The 21,377-nt window shown below is 43.3% G+C and overlaps 1 protein-coding gene across 2 annotated transcripts in view; it reads left to right on the top strand.

The window, feature by feature from the left end:
* LOC126470003 (GDP-mannose 4,6 dehydratase) overlaps nucleotides 1-21,377 on the top strand; it is a 78,701-nt gene that overhangs the window by 12,019 nt on the left and 45,305 nt on the right. For both annotated transcript variants that reach the window (XM_050097480.1, XM_050097474.1), the window contains exons 2-5: nucleotides 19,182-19,424; nucleotides 19,514-19,706; nucleotides 19,808-20,040; nucleotides 20,531-20,746. In XM_050097480.1, coding sequence (XP_049953437.1) covers nucleotides 19,317-19,424; nucleotides 19,514-19,706; nucleotides 19,808-20,040; nucleotides 20,531-20,746 — 750 coding nt within the window. In that variant the 5' untranslated portion in view covers nucleotides 19,182-19,316. The remainder of the gene's footprint in view (nucleotides 1-19,181; nucleotides 19,425-19,513; nucleotides 19,707-19,807; nucleotides 20,041-20,530; nucleotides 20,747-21,377) is intronic.

Below are 21,377 nucleotides of genomic sequence, written 5' to 3'. Positions count from 1 at the left end.
CACGCTCCCCCCCCCCCCCCTCCCCCGACCTGCACCCATCGGGGACGTCTATCCCCGCTTCTAAGCTGGAGAAGCGTCCAACTTCTTCGGCTCCTCTCTCTTGCACGGGGTCCCTTGAGTCCCTCCCTTTCCAGGTTTCCACAAGTGGGAAGGATGACGCGCGGCAGTGGCATAAGTGCCCACAAGCAGCTGATCGTAGGGATTCATGATCCTCCTCCATCCTGGAGACTGAATCAGTGAAGCCCTCTCAGCCAGTGAAACCCAAGGAGAAGTGAGAAAAGTCCAACAAGAAGACCTCTAAGAAGAAGGAAGTTGCAGTGGCATCCACACCACTACAACCTACAAGCTCTGAGGGTGAGGTAGAGATTCAGGCGTCTGCTGAGGACCTAGATCTCGCTGGACTCTCAGACACAATGGATGTCACTTGCACAGGTACTCAATTGGTGGCAGCAGGTGACCCAGTGGCGTAATCTGCCTCCTCGGTCCCTTCACGCCTTTCTCGGCCATGGACAATGTCATCCTCCAGTGGAACTGCAGCGGTTTTTTCCACCATCTTGCTGAGCTCCGGCAACTTCTCAGCCTTCACCCTTTCCCCTGCATTGCTCTTCAGGAAACTTGGTTTCCGGCGATGCGAACCCCTGGCCTCCGTGGCTATTGGGGTTATTGTAAGAACCGGGCAGCTTATGAGTGGGTATCTGGTGGTGTCTGCATCTATGTCCTTGACTCCCTTTACAGTGAGTCTGTCCCTCTACTAATAGCTTTAGAGGCTATCGCTGTTCGGGTGTGGATGCCTCAGGCTGTTACTGTCTGCAGTCTCTATCTTCCACCAGATGGTGATGTCCCGCAGCATGTCCTGGCTGCGCTGATAGCCCAATTGCCGCCACCTTTTCTGTTATTGGGTGACTTCAACGCCACAGCATCACTCTTCTGGGTGCCATTGATGTGGTGGCTCAATCGGTCAGCCCCGGCATCATTACTGCCGCAGAATCACCCAAATCAAACATAAAAAAACCACAGACATAGTGAACAATGTAAATACTGTCTATTTAACCATATTATTTTCCATTAACGATTTCCTGTCTTTTGGTGAAGCTTTACTCATTCACATGTGAAGCAGTTTATTGCCCACTGACAATTCACTCAATATTAGCTAGGCATGACAAAACAGAAAAGAAATATGTTTACATTGAAGTTGAGCAGCCATTGTTACAGTGTACATTAATGAGATGCTGTTTGAAAATGAAAGCACCCTCATCGCTAGGGTAAATAGAATAGTTCAGTGAGTCATGAAATTGGAATGTCGTCATATTTTGTAGTAGTGCTCATTGGTGTGACAGCTGAGTGCAAGATGCACATTGTGAAACAGCCACCCCAACCATCTACTGAGATGTGTACAGTCCACTAGAGCGAAGTCACTATCAAAGGCAGAGACCACAAAGTAATTAGAAATCCATACATGTTCTTACAGAATATTCTTTTGAATTAATGCATTATTGAAGTTCTATTTTTGCTATTGATTTTATTTTGAAGTATCTAAAACTTCATAAGCAAATTATTCCTTCAGAAGAAAAAATCAGAGGGAAAAGAGACAGTAATTGCTAGATTCATTGTGTGCTGGAGATCAGTATTCCAGAATCTGATTTCTGATGCAATCATTATTGAGAGAATCTACTTATTTCTTAGAAATGGCAACTACCACTAAAATCTTCTAAAAATATGACTCCTTTTTCTTCAAGGAGAAGCAGTGATACAAAAAATGACTGTGATTGTGTTGGTTGGAGCCAAGGTAGGATGAAGAACCTCTGTGAATCAAAGATGTTATCTGCATCCCGTGTCCGGCTGGTATAACTTGGCTAATGACCTCCCCAATAGTTTATACAAGATCAATTTTTTTATTTAAAGAATGGTATCATGAAACCACCAAAAGCTTCTGCAATGTGTATTTATTTATCAACAACCAGCTTAAGTCAAATGACCATCTTAAAGTCACAGATACAGTTACATCAATTAAAGGAATGTTCCTTGGTTACAAGTACGTAACTATTGTCAGTTGCAGCATCTGTCGCTTAACATGTGTGTCCATTTTTGTTGCATATTTTTTTCCATCAGTCACGAAGTGCACACAAGTTGACAGTACATTGCACTGTTATGCACATTGTCTCACCAAAGTCGTATTATAGTGCTGCAAACTCACCAACCCCTCCATCCTTGTCACCTCCATGGATCTTTTGTGCATTTAACTCTCTCTCCAATCTCTTGACCTTGATGTATGTGGAGATTGTCCACCCACAGTATCACCAATCTATGCGTAGAATCTAGCCATCTGTGTGACGGCATAATGTCTGCCCTCTGTGCGACTACCACCCAGTTTTAGTAGCATATGAGTAATGCCTGTTCTATTTAAGTCATCATTCATGCGATCAGGCCCAGTGGACTGTGCACCATCTGTCACTGTCTTCTGCTATCTGTCTCCAGTTTTCCGTGACTCCCAGCTGCAACAAGTGTTCTTTCACTCCATCGATCCACCTCTTTCTAGGTCTTCCCACTGGTCTGCTGCCTGATGGGATACGGTCCATTGCAATTTTAGATCACCTTGTTGCCTCCATTCTAACTAAATGTCCAGTCCATTGCAGTCTTTCGCTTCTCATCACTCCTAAGATATTAGGCTCCTTGTACAGCTCTTCTAATTCTGTGTTAAGGCGTCTTCTCCATTCTCCAGTAGGCTGATATTGGACTGGTCCAAATATTTTCCTGAGGACCTTCCTTTCAAATGTAAGCAGTCAGTTAAGGTCTTGTTTTCGAGTGCTCCAGGTTTGAGAATGTTATTAATGTCTTACACGATCATAGCTTTAGTTGAGAAGTTCAGTGGGAATTCCATCCTCTCCTGGACTTTTACCATTCTTAAGGTTTTTAATCTGGTTCCTTATCTTTTCAATGGTGGGTGAAGGATATTCTGGGTCCACTGTTACTGGTTCATCAAACTCTAGTAGTGTGGTCGGTTCATCAGAGTTTAGTAATTCTCTGAAGTATTCCACCCATCTTCTCCCAATTTTTTGATCTTCTGTTAACATTCTTCTGCTGGCATCTTTTATGAATTTGTGATGATGGTATGTACCTTCTTTAAAATTTTCACTTTTCTATAAAGCTCTTTATACCTATTTCCATGGAAGTCTTATTGAGCTTCCTCCATTATGCTTTTTACATATTTTCTCTTTGCTTCCCTCAATGTGACCTTGTGTCTGCCGCTGTATTTCTTTGAACTTTGATTTTCCTTCTTCCAGCATATTACTTTGTATTCACAGTAGTTTGGCTTGTTGTCTCTCCCTGATAGCTTCCTCAACTCCTCATCGAACCACACTCTTTTTCCCTTAGTTTGCTTTGGGATTACTTCTTGGGCTGTTTCTTTAATGGTCTCTGCAATCACCTTCCAGTTATGATCTACCACAGTAGCTCCTTCCTCTTCATTCAAAGCCTCAAAACGGTTTGTCAGTGCTATCTTGATAAGTTCTTCTTATATTATCTTTAATCAGACTCTCCTGGTTGTATTAAGTGACTCTTTGCGTTCTTTCGCACTTCCTGGCTCTCCATATTGTTTTCATCCTTCTCCTCACAAGGAAGTGGTTTGATCCACATTCCGCACCTCTTGCCGTTTTGACATTTTGTATCCTCTTCTTTATTCTCATCTCTACAAGTAGGTGGTCAATTTGATTCACTGTCTTCCCATCTGGAGACACCCAGGTTTCTTTATATATTCCCTTCAATCGGTACTAGTGATAAACAAGCCTTTTGCAGTCACAAAGCTAACCAGCCTAGTGCCGTTATCACTGCTCACATTATGTAAACTGTGCTTTCCAATGGTCCCCATGAAGGCTGCTTCTTTCCCTATTTTTGCATTAAAATCTCCGAGGATAATTTTTTAATGTTCACTTGGTACATTGTCTAAAACCATTTCTAATCCCTCGTAGAAAACATCATCGTTGATGTCATCGCTTTCTTCGGTTGGGGAATAACAATTTATATATGTGAGTTTGTGTTTTCCTGTGTCTATGGTTAGGAATGAGATTCTGGGGTTATGAGAGTGGTACAAAGTGATTTCTTCACTACAGAACCAGTTCCTAGTGAGTGGCTTGCTTGTGAGGCTCCATGGAATATGACATAATTTTCCATATCTGTAGCTGTGGTTTCTGCCCACCTTGTCTCTTGCAGAGCCAGTAGATCTACTTGATACTTATCTGCTTCCTTTACTACGCATTTTGCTGCTGCAGGCTGGAATAGGCTTGTGACATTCCAGGTCCCTAGTTGTATTTCGTTCCATAGTCCTTGTTCTTGCTTAGGTTCTTTTACAGAGGTCAGTCCTATCCGAGGCCGTTCTGTGATGTTCGTACCAGTGATTATTTTTTCCTGGGCGGATTGGTAGCCCACCGCCAACCCCCAACCAGGAGTACCAGGATTTTTCATTCGGGATTTTCTGCCGTAGAAAGATTGGCTTTTCCATGCCTATAGAGGTCTTTCTGCCCTTTTGTATGAATACCAGGGAATGACAGGAAAAGGAAATGGTGAGGACAGGTTTGGGATAGGAAAGGGGAGCGATAGGTCATTGTGGGACACACTTTGTCTGGCTCCTCCCCTTTGGCCTGTCCGGTTTGGGTGACCCTGCTGGTAGTTACGCTACTGCTGGCATAGCCCTCCAGATCCGGAGCACACAAACCTTCTCGCCTGCACGGACAGTGCTACGTTAGGCAGTGTCCTCTGTCTATTTAAGTAATCATCAATATTTTGTGTTTTATTTCTTGCACTAACGTCTTGGTATCTTCTTGTGAAAGTATGGCTTGTACATTTATGAAAGCTGTTCTCAGTAGAGCCAGGGATTCCTACTACCACCAAATAATGTACATCTGATGATCTCTGTTGTAGATCGAAACCGCTCATCCACAGGTAAAGTAACAACTTACATATGATCATGACTGTGTTAACTAAACAAATTATACATTGTTCTGCAGTGTGGTGGGGAGTGGTGGACGGGACTCTACTTGCGGCAATTACCGTCTGTGACGTGCCGTGCCGATGTGGGCCTCCCGCAATCTTTCTGATGGCTACTGCATGTTCACAGCCCTACCCTCTCAGGAATGGGCCCGTAGCCCGTCAGTTAGTGGCTAGTGTCTATCCAGCTGTCTGCAACAAGTCCTGGTACCCTGCTTTGCTGATGCCTGCACTCTGCGCTGGGCCCATGTCTGTGTTCCTTGAAACACAGCACTAATGTTAGTGGCACGTACTGGAATCTTGCAGAGGCAGCCCCTCTTTGATGAATGATCGCACCCAGCTGACCAAGGTGAGTGGCGAGAAAGCCACCCACAGCATTATCAGAAGATGGCTGCTGTGTCCTGGGTCTGACCCACTTCCTCCTGGCAGCAGTCTGGCTGCTGTTGTAATGGACTGGCAGGCATGCTACACAGTGGCAACAAGTCTGGTGGACGGACTTGGTGTAGGAAGCAGGTATACTGGCAGAGACTCGAATGAGTGGCTGCGGCTGGCAACTCCACATTGTCTTGTTATCCAAAAAAAAAGAGTAATTTTTTGAAAGCTATATATTTTCAACTTGTTTGCCAAACAATCTTCCCCTTCCCCTTTGGGGTTCTCTCAAACCTGTCCGAGAGGTGCCCTCTTGGCTGACCTTCTTAATCAACTTAACCTCTTCTGCTTTAATATAGGAGCACCCACATTCCTTTCAGTCTCCACACCCATCTGTTCCCATGTGGGCCTATCCTTCTGCACTGCCAAGCTTGCCCATTGTCTTGAGTGGACTGTTCTCTCTGACACATACTCGAGCCACCATTTCCTGTGTGTGCTATCCATTTGCTGACTCCTACCCCACCTTCATGCCCCCCTCCCCCCCCCTTTCCCCCCTCCCCCCCTCCTCCTCCTCCTCCTCCTCCTCCTCCTCAGGGGCTCACCACTCATTTGCCGAGTATGGGCTTGGCGACAGGCTCCTGAGATGGGGACTGGTAGGTGCCACCAGCCCTCTGTCACTGTAAGCTCTGGCCATCCTTCAGTGACTACCGTGCAGTGCAGCAGTGGAATGTTGAGTGTTTCGGAGGATGGGGGCCTTGGATTCACCACCTGGACCACGAGGAAGGTACACATCTCTATAAAAAAAACTCCTCAATCTCAAGGTGTGCTACGTGATGATGATGTGAATGGCTGTTGAGGTAAAACTGTCTCTAGCCGGCAACCTCTGGGGCACCTGCCACACCCTAGTTGTATAAGGCTTGCTCAGGCATGCAGGGCTCTGCCTGGGTCGACCGAGGTGTCCCTAGTGTCTCATAGGATCCCTATAGAATGGTCTCATCAAACTACTACTCTTGACAGGACGGGTGTACTGTCAGGTAGTACCTAAACCCACTCATCAAAGAGACCTCAGTTGTTCAGTCCTCCCGAAAAGAAGTCTCAGAATCATAGTAACAGGGCATTAGCGCGCCATAACACTTTCATTGTAATCAAGAGAACAGGGGGAACCTTTGAGAAGTTCTCGCCTTTCTATATTCACAAGGCTTTGAAAGGTATTGCTGGACCTCTAAAAAGTGTCAAACTACTTCGTAATGGAATGCTTGTAGTTGAAATTGCTGATTCAAACCAAACATCATAAGCTTTTGGGATGTGAGGCCTTAGGTGACTACCCAGTCGAGGCTGAGTTGCATAACACCCTTAACTTTAGTACCTGCTCCGATATAATGGAGGTGGAACCTGCAGAGTTATGCGAAGGATGGAAAAATATGGCAATCATGGAAGTGCAGAACTATATGAGGAGAGTCAGTGGCAAATTGGAAAAATTGGCAACATTTATTCTAACGTTTAGTACTCCGAAATTACCTGAACATATCCTTGCAGGCTATATCCATCTTAAGGTTTGTCCATTTGTTCCTAACCCAATGTGATGCTTCTCAAATGTCAAAGATTTGGCTGTACCACTATGAGATCTAATGGGAGGGCTACGTGTGGCAATTGTGGAGGCTCAGCTCATGAATCAGGCAGTGTTTGTACACTTCCTCCGAAATGTGTAAACTGCTCTGGGGATTACCAGTGTGGGGTAGAAAGTGTGCAGTTTACAATGAAGAAAGGAAAATTCAGGATTTGGAAGTCAAGAGATGCATACCCTATGGTGAAACTACAAAACCTTTCAAAGCTATGCAACCTCCAGTTTTTACTACTTCTTTTGCATCAGTCCTTAAGACGTCAATTGCCAAAAGTGATGCCTCCACACAAACTCCGACCACAGATTCAAGTACGAGCACATGCTCTTGTTGGCTGTTTCCATTGTTGACAGATTCCACTCCTCTCGTGTCCCTCTTACCATGACCACACAAGCAGTTGCCATGAAAGTTCTAGCACTCTTTAATATCACACGGTGTTCTTTGTATCTTCCACCTAATGAGGATGCAGACGTTCTGACAGAACTCGTCTGGGCGCTCCCACGCCAATTCCTCCTTGTGGGGGGACTTCAATGCACACAATGTTCTGTGGGGCTCCACTACCACTTCGTCCAGGTGTTGGATGATTGAGCGACTCATCCATTCTGGGAATATCTGCCTTCTGAACGCGGGTTGGGTGACACACTTTTTCACAGGTACAGGGTCTTTTTCAGCCACCGACCTTCATTTTTGTTCCCCAGCTACTGCAGACTCAGTTCAGTGGAACGTGGCTACAGATTCACATTCTAGTGACCACTTCCTAGTGTGGATCCATCTGCCAACTAGGACAGTGGCCAACAGGAGATCACGCAAGTGGATGTTACAAAGCGCAGATTGGTTGAAGTACAGTTGGTAGGCTATTTTTGAACAAAAGGTTTGTGCACAGGAGACGGAGGCCCATATCACTTGTGAGATCCAACAGGCTGCTGCAGAGTCCATCTCCCAGTCTAGAAACCACTTCAGACAATGGCCTGTACCTTGATGGAATGACAACTGTCGATTGGCATGGCCAGACAACAGCTCTACGAACTTCAAACACTGTCCAGCTACAGAAAATCTTCAAACCTTCAGATCTGTGAGAGCACATGCGAGGTGAGTGATAAAAGAATGGGAGAGGGTTTCCCGGAAGGAATTCACGTCTTCCATTAATCGGCCCACTTCCACTGTGCAAGTTTCTGACTTAATAAGATGGATTTCAGGCAAGGGCTGCACAAGTCACCTTACGACCTTGTCAAGTAATGGGGTCTTGATGGACACGACAGAACACATGGTTCAGATTTTAGCTGAACACTTTTTTACTGTCACTACATCATCCAGACAAACTCCTGCTTTTGAGGTGTTCCGTAGGACTGCCGAGATGAGAAAGTTCAATTTCTTCTCGCATAATGAGAAACTATACAAGCTTGCATTCGCTATGTGGGAGCTGGAATCAGCTTTTTTCTGCAGCCAGAGACATTGCTCCAGGACCCAATGAGATCCATTATGCTATGCTTCATCATCTGTGCCCTGAAGCAAAAGGACAGCTCCTCTTTTGTTTCAATCAGATCTGGTTTTATGGACCATATCGTGTGACTTGGAAGGAGGCAATATTAATTCCATTCTGGAAACCAGGCAAGGACTGTAGCACCACTAACAGTTACTGGAGTGTAGCCCTTACCAGTTGTACGTGGAAGACTCTTGAACGCATGATCAGCTGCCGCCTCGTTTGGCTGCTTGAATCACGAGATTACCTATGTGCCACTCCCAGTGCAGTTTCAGGTGCTACTGTTCCACCCTTGACAACTTAATTCTACTGGAGTTGGTGATGCAGGAGTCCTTCTAATGCTGAAACCATTTGGCTTGTGTGTTTTTTGACCTCATAAAAGCATATGACACTACTTGGAGGTACAACATCCATTGCCAGCTTCATGAATGGGGACTATGTCGATGACTGCCACTTCTTATCCAGTCCTTTCTTAAGGGCTGACATTTTCGATGTCACATTGGCAATGTCTCGCAATCTTCTACTCTTCCTCTGATCTTAGAACGGCGACAAGGCAGCTACAGCTGACCATTAGGAGGCTGGAAACCTGGGCCAGGACAATTGGCTTTTGGTTCTCACCCGAGAAGACTACATGTGTCAATTTCAGCTGTGCTTGTCAAAGTTTTAACCAATGAGTGCTCACAATGGAGGACAATATTTTACGTTTTCGAGAAACTGTCCATTTTTTTGTGTTTATTATTTACCTCAAAATTGACTTGGTTCCCACACCTGAAATACCTATGAACAAAGGGCTTCCTGTCATTGAATATTTTGAAATGCCTTAGCAGAAAAATATGGGGAGCTGACAGGCCCAACCCCCAGCAGTTTTACAGAGCATTTGTTCAATCATGCATAGATTATGGTAGTGTGGTCTATGGATCAGCCTTAATGTACTTAGAGATGGTAGACGCTGTCCACCATGAGGGCATTTGGATATCGACTGGAGTGTTTCAGGCCAGCCCAATTCCAAGTCTGTCTTCAGAGGCTGGTGAACCACCACTCTGGATTCAGTGACATATCCTTTTGGCTCATAAGGCACTGAAAATCTCAGCATCACCTCAGTCATTGGCATTTAATGCAGTGGTTCAACCCACCTTTGGATCAGTCCCATGTGACCAAGCCATATGGGATATTTGCTACAGGCTGTCTTGAGGATCCGGATCTATCAGGCATCAAAATATACAGCCTTGGTGTCTTCAGAGGCCCAAAGTGATTTTAAGCTTGACACAGTACAAGAAAACTTGTACTCCAGATTATGTTTTTACAACTTTGTTTTTGTCCATTTTAAGTACATGCCACAGTTTTATCATTGCTTACACAGATGGATCCCGGCAAGAGAATGTCCTCAGTTGTTCTGCTTTTCCCCTGATAATTCTTTTACAGTGAGTCTTCTGGAACACTTCGAACTGGAAAGATTGGGAACTTGTATTGGCACTGGTGACCACAATGCTGAGTGCCCCACAAACCATCATCATGACCATCATCATCTTCCTGAACAATTTACAAGTTATGATGCGGAATTACATGGCATTATGATGGCACTGTAGAGGATTCAGAAACATCACTGTACAAGGTATCTTGCCTGTTCTGATTCGTGTAGTGCACTGCAAGCACATCACCAAATGTATCCAGTAGGCCAGATGATTCAGCTCAACCCTGACTCCTTACAGCGGCTCCAACACTATGGCAACGTGGTGATCTTTCACTGGGTGCCTAGCCACATTGGGATACAGGGAAATAGCATGGCTGACAAAGCCACCAAGGAAGCATGTCGGTGTGATGCTGTCCATCAATGTCCCATCCTGTTGCACACCATCATCTCATTTTCTGACAGACGCATCATGCGTCAGTGTGAGACTGAATGGTTGTAGGTGACAGAAAACAAACTGCGGCCGCTCAAATTGACCACATAGGCATGGCGGACTTTGTCAGTCTCACCGCTGGATGGAGGTTCTGCATTGGACATAGCCCCTTAACACATGGCTTCCTCCTTCATTGGGAGAATGCCACACTTTGTGAAGTTTGTGGTGTGTCATTTTCAGTTCAGCATATTTTGGCAACGTGTGTCATATATATATTGATATTAGAGTGGACCTCAGTCTCAGTTGAGATTTGCCCATCACTCTTGCAGATACTGATTCCAGTGTTAAAAGAGTGATGAAATTTGTGAACTGTCAGGCCACATCCCTAAATTGGTGGGGAAGGATGGCAGACTTTACTACATTACCCTCCACATGTGGGGACAGCATTCATCCCCACCCATGAGATTGGCTTGCTGCCTTCTTGCCAGGTCACTGATGACCTTAATGTTGAATGCCCCTCGCCTCAAATCATCCATACACACCCAAATGGCAGCTTACTAAGGCTGACTGGAGGCTTTACTCTCCCTGGCGACCTTCAGCGAACATTTTCCCAGTTGTGATGACTAGGTGGAATATCTTACAAATGTTATCCTTACTGCCACATACTCTTCCATTCCTTGTAATTCCTCTTTACTGTGCTGTACTGGTCCCTTGGTGGACTGAGGCATGCCGTGACACAAATCCCGTGCAGAGACATGCTCTCCGCATTTTTAACCATCATCCTATGATGGCAAACTGCATTCATTATAAACAGATGCGTGCGCAGTGTCATCACATTCTTCAGGATAGCAAAAAAGCTAGCTGCCTTTCATGCACTAGATCTTTTAACAGTTTCACTGCTTTTTCCATCATGTGGGCCAACATCCGACAGCTCTCTGGGACCAAAATCCATTCCCCAATTTCTGCCCTGACAGTTGCAGACCCTATTGCTATCTACAACACCTTGGGGTGGCATTTTGTGGAGATTTTGAGCTCCTCATACTATCACCCTACCTTCCTCCATCGGAAACAACTGGAGGAGGCTCGGCAATACCCTTCTCTTCTCGGAATAGAACCATGAGTGCTACAATGCCGCCTTTACTATGAGGGAGCTAGATCAGGCTCTCACTTCGTCCCGATCCTCCACCCCAGGGACATACAGTGCTCACATTCAGATGTTACAGCACCTTTCTCTTGTGAGCAAGCACTTTCTTTTTAATAGCTACAACCACTTCTGGGCAGAGGGCCTGTTTTCCAGATGCTGGTGTGAAGCCACTGTCATACCCATACCTAAGCCTGGTAAGGACAAACACTTTCCTTCTAGTTACCGCCCCATTGCTCTTACCAGCTGTGTTTGCAAGGTGATGGACTGTTTTATTCATGCCCATTTGGTATGGTGGCTTGAGTCTTGCAATTTACTAACTACTGCACAATGTGGATTTCGAGTACTCCATTCTGTGGTTGAAAACCTTATCACTTTGTCCACCCTTGTCATGAATGGTTTTCTGTGGAAATCCCAGACTGTGGCTGCATTTTTCGATTTGGAGAGAGCCTACTACACCCGCCGAAGGACTGGTATTCTCGATACTCTCCACAAGTGGAGCTTCCATGGCTGCCTGCCCTGCTTCCTTCAAGAATTTTTAAAAGACCGAGTTTTCATGGATCATGTGAGATCTGCCTTGTTGGACACCTTTATCTAGGAAAACGGTATGCCTCATGGTTGCGACCTGAGCATCGTCCTCTTTGCTATTGCCATTAACCCTCTAATGGCCTCTCTCCAGCTCTCATTGACGATTTTGCCATCTATTGCAGTTCTCCATGGACTTGTCTCATTGTGCGGCATCTACAGTGATGTCTTGATTGTCTCTACTCAGGGAGCATTGACAATGGCTGTCATTTTTCCACTGACAAAACTGTTTGTATAAATTTCTGGTGGCGCAATTTGTTTCTTCCACTGTCCTTACATCTTGGTCCTGTCGCTCTTTTGTTTGTTGAAACTGAAATTTATGGAGCTCATGCTCGATAGGAAAATTTCTTGGTCCTCCCACGTCTTACCTGGCAGAGCGCTGTATGCTGTCCCTCAGTGTCCCACATGTCCTCAATGGTACTTCCCGCGGTGCAGATTGAACCACCCTCTTCCATTTGTACCGGTTCCTTGTCTGTTCAAAACTCGACTATGGATGTTTTGTTTATGCATCTGCACTTCAGTCCCTCTTACGCCTTCTCAATACTATCCACCTTGGTGGCATCCGTTTGGCTGCTAGCACCTTTTACACTAGCTCGGTTGAGAATTTGTTGCAGAAGCTGCCGAACTACCTCTGTCCTACTGCCATGACTCTCTCCTCAGCAGATATGCATGCCGTCTGCCACGTGTGGCCACCCATCCTATGCCTCCTTCTTCAATGACTCCTTTGATCGCCAGTATGGGGCACATCCCTCTTCTCTGTTACCTCCTGGAGTTCGCTTTTGGCTCTTGCTCCGGCAGCTTAACTTCACGCACCCTGCACCACCTTGGCTTTGTTCAGTGGCCTGTGTTAATGTTGGCCTCCATTCACTTCCTAAGGACCCTACTCTAGCCTTTCTCTATTGCTTTCACTTTCATGACCTTCACATGGAATTTCGCGATAAACTTTGTGTACACCAATGGCTTGCAGACTGACCATGGTGTTGGGTGTGCCTTCCTCATTGGTGCCAACATTTTTTGTATTGGCTTCCAGAAAACTGCTCAGTATTTACAGCAGAGCTCTTCGCTCTGTATCAGGCCATGCAGTACATCTGGTGGCATGGGCTTTTCAATTGTGTCATCTTCTCTCAGACTCTCTCAGCACCTTTCAAAGCCTCTGTGTGCTGCACTTCATTCATTCCTTAGTGCAATGGGTCCAGGAAAGATGTCACTTGCTCACTCTTGATGGAACCACTGTGATATTTATGTAGGTTCCTGGTCACGGTCACGTTAGTTTGACAGGAAACGAGGCCATTGATGTTGCTACCAAGGCTGCAGTCCTCATACCTCAGTCCACTAGTTCTTATATTCCCTCCAATGATCTCCATGTTGCTGTCTGTCAGCAGGTGGTGTCACTTTGATATCACCACTGGTCCTCCCTTTGTGGGAACAAGCTCCGGGTTATTAGGCCTCTCCCAGCAGCTTGGATTACCTCCTCTCAACCCTCTGGGCATGGGGAGATCATTTTAACTAGGTTGTGTATTGGGCACAGTCTCTTTAGCCATTGCCACTTGTTGAGTGGTGCTCCCCCACTACTTCGTGCACATTGCACCCAACTTTTGACTGTCCACTATTTCCTTATGGGATGCCATTTTTTTAATCAGTTACATTCCCATTTGTGTTTGCCGTCTGAGTTATCGGCAGTTTTAGCGAACGACACATAGGCTGTTGACCGCGTTGTACTTTTTATCCATCGTAGCAATATGGCGAAGGCCATTTAATTTCTTGTTCTGGACCTCCGTTTCTGTATGGTGTATTTTATAGACCTTTCTCCATCTCCCTGTTTTTAGCTGCCTTCTCTTCCGCCGATTGTGATTGGCATGTAGTCATTTTTAATTCCTCTCTTTGTCTTCATGTTTTACAATTTTGACATGGGCATGTATGACACTAATTGTTTTTGTGCACTAAAACAAAACAAACACACAACCTTATCCCCTTCAAAATACTCTCCATTACAATTAATACATTTATCCCACTGCTCGAAACTTTTTTTTGTAGCCATCTTTAGAGATGGCTGACAGCTCCATCCTTGTTTTTTTCTTGACTTCTTCAGTGTTGTCAAATCGGTGTCCTTTCATGCCCCCTTTGATGTGCGGAAATAAGAAAAAGTCGCACGGAGCCAGTTCAAGTGAGTGAGGTGCACGGGGCGGCGGAACTGTGCTATTTTTAGCTAAAAACTGTCAAACAGAGATGGCTGTGTGTACAGGTGCATTGTCATGGTGGAAGAACTGCTCTCCTGTCTGGCACCAATTGGGTATTTTTTGACGAACACTGTTGCACAATCTCTGGCAGTTGGTCAATTTTCTGTTGATGGTCTGTGAGCACAAGCTCTTGAATTTTTTTCAATATGTTTGTCGATTCAGGCAGTTGATGGATGTCCAGAATGATGTTTGTCATCAGTTGACATGTCGCCATTTTTATAGTGAGCAAACTACTGTACACTTGAGTTTTTCCCATAGTGTCATCTTGGTAAGGTATTTTCAACATTAAAATAGTTGCAGCAGCATTTTTACCGAATAGAAAAGAAAATTTCACAGCTGCCTGTTGTTCACTTAAATCTGCCATCATAAAAACAAAACAAGAACAAAACAGCCCTAGCAATAACAGTCACTATAGATGAACACCATAAGCCAGGTCAACAACACAAGTGGCACTGAACTGGGGGTGAGTTTCGCTATTCACCCCTAGCAGCAGAAATGCATACTACACAAGCTCCGCCCACGGCATTGTTATTCCATTTTTTTTTACCGTCTTGTGTGTTATGCTGCAGTCAGCTTGTACCCTCAGTACAACAGTGCACCATGATGTCACCAAAATGTTTTAAGAACACACACCAGTCATGAGAATGCTTGAATCCACCCTTTTACCTCTCTGATTAACTGATCTGCAACCTACTGACTATGAAGCATAGTTAGAATACGATCAACTAACGTTTGTGAACCTTGGGTCCAGTTTTCACCAATTTCTGACTTGTGGGCAGTGATTAATTGATCAAACATCACAATAACTTTTCAATACTTCTGATTTCTTGTGGAGTATAATCAGGAAGCATTGGTATTTTCATTAAAGTGAAAGTGAAAACTGTGCACTACTGGGTAGTAGGCCCATCTATGAGTCAGTTGCTGATGACTCACACTGCATACAGCATTCAGGTAGTTCTTTATATGCAGCTTGCCTTTGTGTACATCTCCTCAGGTTTTATGCAATATAAAAAGAGATTTATTTCTAGTATGCAAAGAAAAATTGTTAAATGTTAAGGATGTAATATATGATATGAGATGTTTTAAAGTGAAAAGAATCATTATAGCTGATGGGCAATCTATTCAAAAATTAAGGGTTCTAATCTTTGATTTTCTGATGCCTAATAATGCCTTGTGAAGATTTGGTTGTAGCTTATTTCTAATTTAGTTTGTACTAATAGCAGTCACATAAATTTATGTTTTTTCTCGTACCGGTTGGTTATAATTGAGGTGGAGCTACTCACAGAGGCTCAGTATGGGATATGATCATCACATGACAGTGAAACTTCATAGGTATTCTGTGTTAAAGCAGAACAGATTTATGCTGGAAAAAATAATTCCAGTTTTGGACACCAGCTGCAGATATGGCATTGTGAATGCGGGACAGACGTACAGAAATGTTTCCAAATGTAATGGATTAGGAACAAGACATAGGTAGAAGGCAGTGAGAAAGGCAAAATGTTGATTTCATTATTAACCACTGCTTATACAATTTGTTCAATATGAGCACCAGAGACATCAGTGAAATGCTGCATTCATAAAATGATGTGATCGACTGTTGCTCACAGCAGTTCTGGTGGAATCCAAGCAACATTTTCCTGTATACTGACCTAGTAAACATGTTCTTTTAGCTATCCCCAGAACCAAAAGTCACATGGATTGAGATCAGGTGATCTGGGAGGCCATGCATCTAAAAAATCTCTGGACATAACGTTTTTATGGAAGGTGGCATTAAGCAGATCTTTCAGTGGGTGAGCAACATGAGGTGTTGCATGAAAATAGTGGTTTCCACAGAGCTGCACTCTTCCAAAGCGGGAATGACATGCTATACAAGAAGGTCCCAATGACATGCAGACATTATGGTATAATGACAGGCCCTGTTGGTGTAATGTCTTCAAAGAAGGACAGTGACATATGGTGAGTGCAATGGCTCTTCTTGCTTAACACGTGGTTTGACAATACCTCAGATTTGGCAGTTCTATGTATGCACTGCATCCTACAGAGTAAAATGTGGCTGGTCATTCTGCAGAATGTTGCCCAGCCACATGTTATCAACTCTGATCTGTGCCAAAACCAAAGAGCAAATTTAAGAGTATTGCTACTGATCATGAGGTTTCAGTTGCCGCATTGTTTGGATCTTGTATGGGTACCGGTGTAATATGGAACTCAAAAAATTTCCGTACTGTTGATCATGGGGTGAACAAATCTTGTGACCACTGCACAAGCACTAGCACTACCCATGCTACATGCTGCATGGCCAGTTACAGCAACAGCAACCTCGTCAATAACTTCCAGCAGGATAGGACATCTTCCTCTTCCAGGTGCCACACCAAGCTCACTTGTGTTTTCAAACTTCATTTTAATCTTCTTTAACCCATTTGAGGCATTGGGTCTCTCCTCAGACCTTTCAGCTGGAGATTCTCTCTCAATGTAGTGCTGCAATTGCTGTAGTTCACATAAAACAGTTTCATCAACAGCACGTGGTCTCTCTTGTTGGCACATGTACTGTTCACACAGATTATGGCTTGTAAAATGACTGTGGATGTCATACCATCAAACAAGCAGTGTACAGTGCCAGATCTGCACCTGGTGGCCAAATTGAAACTAATTTGTTTTCCAGCATAAATCTGTTCTGCATTAATGCATTAGCACATCTACCAAGCTACATTGTAATACAATAATTATAGCCCATTCTGGATCTCAGTGAATAGTTGTTATATTTCATAATTTTTGATTCAAGTTTTCGCTTGATTATTAAGTTGGAGGAAGGGATGATGTCTGCTGTAGCCATTACAAAAGTAAATTATGCTGCATAAGCCACTACTAAAAGAAAATATTTAGTTTATACACAATCTGATCGAAAGTGTCAAGACACAATTGTGCAATGGGGAATTGACCTCAAGATGTTATGAAAGCTGAACCTGGCAGTGTAAAAGGAGGCAGGGGGTATTGTGTAGTCAGTAGAGAAGCAGTAACAGCAGAATATGTTGGTCAGGAGAGCTCAGTGACTGAACGTCACTGGACGTTACATGAGTATCAAATCCATCAGGGGCATTTCAATCCTTCTAAAACTATCCAAGTTGACTTTTGGTGATATAATTGTGTCATGGAAGCACAAAGGAACAACCACAGCTAAACCAAGACCAGATAGATCTTACATACTGATGGGGAGGTCCTGTTGTGCATTGTGAGGGATGGTTGTAAAAAATCACATGAAATCAAGAGAATGAATCATTCATGAGGTCCAAAGTATTACCAGCAGTGCAGATAGTATAGTGACTGTGCATAGGGAATTAAAAAGAATGGTGTACGATAATACTCTACCAGCTTCTAATAAGCCACACATTTCTGTAGTCAGTCCTAAGCGTTACTTAGGAAGTGTAAAGAGCAGTGCCACTGAACAGAGGATCTGAAGTGATGAATCATGCTGTACCATATGGCAATCCAATGGAAGGATTTGGAGTTGGTGTTTGCGTGGAGAATTTTGACTTGCATAACATGTAGTGCTGCCAGTGAGATAAGGTTGAGGTAGTGTTATGGTATGAGGGTGCTTTTTGTGGGTAGGGTATGACCCCCTTACTGTACTTAAGGATGCAAAATGTGGAAGGATAGGAACACATTTTGCAGCACTGTGTATTGTTTACCACTGAGTAAAAGTTCAGAGATGATGTTTGTTTGTATCAGCTTGTAAATGCACCTTGTCATAAAACAGCATCTGTGAGGCAATGGTTCGCAGAGAATAACATTCTTGAATTGATTGGCCTGCCCAGTGTCCTGATCTGAATGCAATGGAACACAGGTAAGTAAGAATGTCTACTTTGCTCCAGATCCCAGTGCCCAACAGCACTACATTCTCTGGCTTTGGCTCTTGAGGAAGAATGGTCTGCATGCCCCCAAAGGCATTGAGACACCTCCTTGACAGTTCCATCAGCAGAGTTCAAACTATCATAAAGGCAAATGGTGTGTCCAAAAATGAGTGTCTGGATACTTTCGATCAGGTGGTGTATTTATTAGAGATTATACAGGGTGTCCCATGAATTGCGGTCAATATTCAGAGGTAAGACAGGAAAGATCAATCAAAACAGAAAAGGCCAATAAACATCAACTCAAAAATACATATCATCTTACGAGCTCAGAGCACTTGTTCATCTTTGCTACTGTGAAGCACACCTCTTCTACTGAACAAGTGCTGACAACTCTTAACATATCCATTTTAGAGCCCATGTTTTCTTGGTTTGTACCTTACTGTCTCTGCCCAAAATATGGAAAGCAAAGAGCTTGAAGTACGAGAGGTTTCACAGAACTGAAGATGTGGTAGTTCTCATAGTTCCTAAGGTATGCATTTTAGAGGCTATGATTAGTAGCCTTTTTTGCTTCACTCAGTTGTTTCTGTCATATCCGTGAGTACAGTTAGTGCAGTGTCTGTATAGTTCGATTCAAATGTCCTTCAGACATGCATTGAACTAGACATGCACTGTTAAATACAGACACTGCACTAACTGTATTTCATGCAAAAGCAAGGCTAACTGACAAGAAAAACATTCTCTCTCCTAATGCGGGAGAACATTGTGGAATGTAGATACTATGACACATGGAAGCTTGGATCAGTTAAAAAGTGTGCACGAATAATCAAAATGATTAAGACAACTCTTCACAATAAGTGGGAAATCTGGGTTCAGATCCTGGTCCGGCACAAATTTTCATGTGTCTCTAATAAACCATGCAGCTAATGTAATATCATATTTGCAGTTTGCAAAAACATTTCATATCCCTGAATACTGAATTCCTCCTAGGTCACCCTGTATTTGTGATCCCTTATTATTATATAAAATTCTGATGCTCTTCATATTCCATTTTATTCATAGTTATTAAGGATTGTTTTATTTGTAGGATGGGTCATACCTTGCTGAATTTCTGCTTGCCAAGAATTATGAAGTACATGGGATTATTCGTCGGGCAAGTACATTCAATACTGCCCGAATACAACATTTGTATGCGGATCCAAAATCTCACAAACAAGGAAAAATGAAATTACATTATGGAGATATGACTGATAGCAGTTGCCTTGTGAAAATAATTAGTTCTGTGAGACCAAGTGAAATCTATAACCTAGCTGCACAGAGTCATGTGAAGGTACTTTACTAATACAAACTGTGTGTTGTGAATTGAGAACATGTATGTGCTTTTTTAATGAGCTTACAGACTTGTTTTTTTTTCTCCAGGTCTCATTTGATCTGAGTGAGTACACAGCTGAAGTTGATGCTTTAGGAACATTGCGTCTTCTTGATGCAATCCGGACATGTGGGTTAGAAAAGGCTGTCAGGTTTTATCAGGCTTCAACTTCAGAACTGTATGGAAAGGTACATGAAATTCCACAAAAAGAAACAACACCTTTTTATCCTAGATCTCCATATGGTAAGTTCTAGAGTGGTTTGTGTTTTCCACAATTTCTAGTGTGTTATTTGATGTAAATCCTTAGCTCAACAATGTCAGCTGATGTCATCTTATGTTCCCAGCATGTGCTAAGCTGTATGGCTACTGGATTGTTGTGAACTACAGGGAAGCTTATAAAATGTTTGCATGTAATGGCATATTGTTCAATCATGAGAGCCCGAGAAGAGGTGAAAATTTTGTGACAAGAAAAATTACACGTTCAGTTGCAAAAATTCATCTTGGGCAGATGGAGTGTGTTGAACTGGGAAATCTTGATTCAAAGAGAGATTGGGGCCATGCGAAAGATTATGTGGAGGTAAGCTTTACAGTTAGTTGCCAGATCACCATCAGTCTTCTGCCCTAGGGTGGGTCTTCACATGCAGCTCTCCTTGCAGTCCTGTCATTTGCTACCCTCTTAGTTTTCTCATAATTGCTTTCTATCCTTATACTATCCACCATCTTGTATCTTCTTCTTCTGTTCACCATTCGTTCCACAGCACCCATCGGTAAACAATCTCTTCTCATCCAGTGTGCAAGTTGGTTGTGTTTCCTCTTCCTTATAGTTCCTTCCTCCCAGTTGCCATATATACCTACTGAGAATTGTTGCAAAAATTTTAAATGTGTCTAATGGGTGCTGTAATAGTATACAAATTTTCCTTGAGTTTGTAGGATGCATTTGACTTAAATCTTACTGATTTGTTGCAACTCTTTGTAATGAGAGGAACTTGTATTGATTTAAGAAGTGTGTTAATAGTCTTTCATTTTTACACAGTTCATTATATTTCTGTGTTTGACCCTTTTTACAGGCTATGTGGCTTATGTTACAACAAAATGAACCTGAGGACTATGTAATTGCTACTGGGGAGACACACAGTGTCAGAGAATTTGTAGAAGCTGCTTTCAATCATGTTGGTAAAGAAATTGTTTGGGAAGGAAAAGGAGAAAATGAAGTAGGCCGAGAGAAGGACACTGGTGTTATAAGAGTGAAAGTTAATCCAAAATACTTCCGCCCTACAGAAGTGGTAAGTCAACACTTTTGAATGTTGCATTTTTAACATTTCCACCAATACTTTGACTTCCTTTCATTGTTACCTGAAATATGGGACATCCTTCCCACCATTCCTAGTCAGTGAAATATCCTAGACCATTCTTATGTGATTTGAACCCCCCCCCCCCATGCCACATTTGCCGTATCCCTCTCTCAAGTGTAAGACCTGTCCTATGCACCCCAGCTAGCACATCATATTTCAGTCCCATCACAAGTACAACTTACCTCAACAGAGGCAAGACTATCTATGGAAGTCATTCAGTCATATAGCAACACTGCATTAACTTACTCACTCATTCTGTTCTGTAGATTCCATCAAGAGAGAAGCTTCAGGCATACATTAAAAAAAGACAAGTGAATCATAAAAATTTAATCTCTATGCTGCATTAACATTGAACTATGCGATACAACTTAATACTATATTCTTATGCCCATAAATTTCACCTAGTAAAATGGAGAGTTACTACTTTCAGTGCAACTGCTACTTCCCTATTTATATTAAATAGCTGCTGCTTACATGTTTGTAGCTTAATATTTACTTGATTACATTGGTGGTTTTTGAAAGAAAATAGTTAACTTGTATACTCTTGTAAACAAAGACGCCT

Source organism: Schistocerca serialis, chromosome 1 (genome assembly GCF_023864345.2).
Source record: "Schistocerca serialis cubense isolate TAMUIC-IGC-003099 chromosome 1, iqSchSeri2.2, whole genome shotgun sequence".
Classification (NCBI taxonomy): Eukaryota; Metazoa; Arthropoda; class Insecta; order Orthoptera; family Acrididae; genus Schistocerca; species Schistocerca serialis.
The sequence above is the reverse complement of the archived record's forward strand: the minus strand, read 5'-3'. Positions and strand labels throughout refer to the sequence as shown.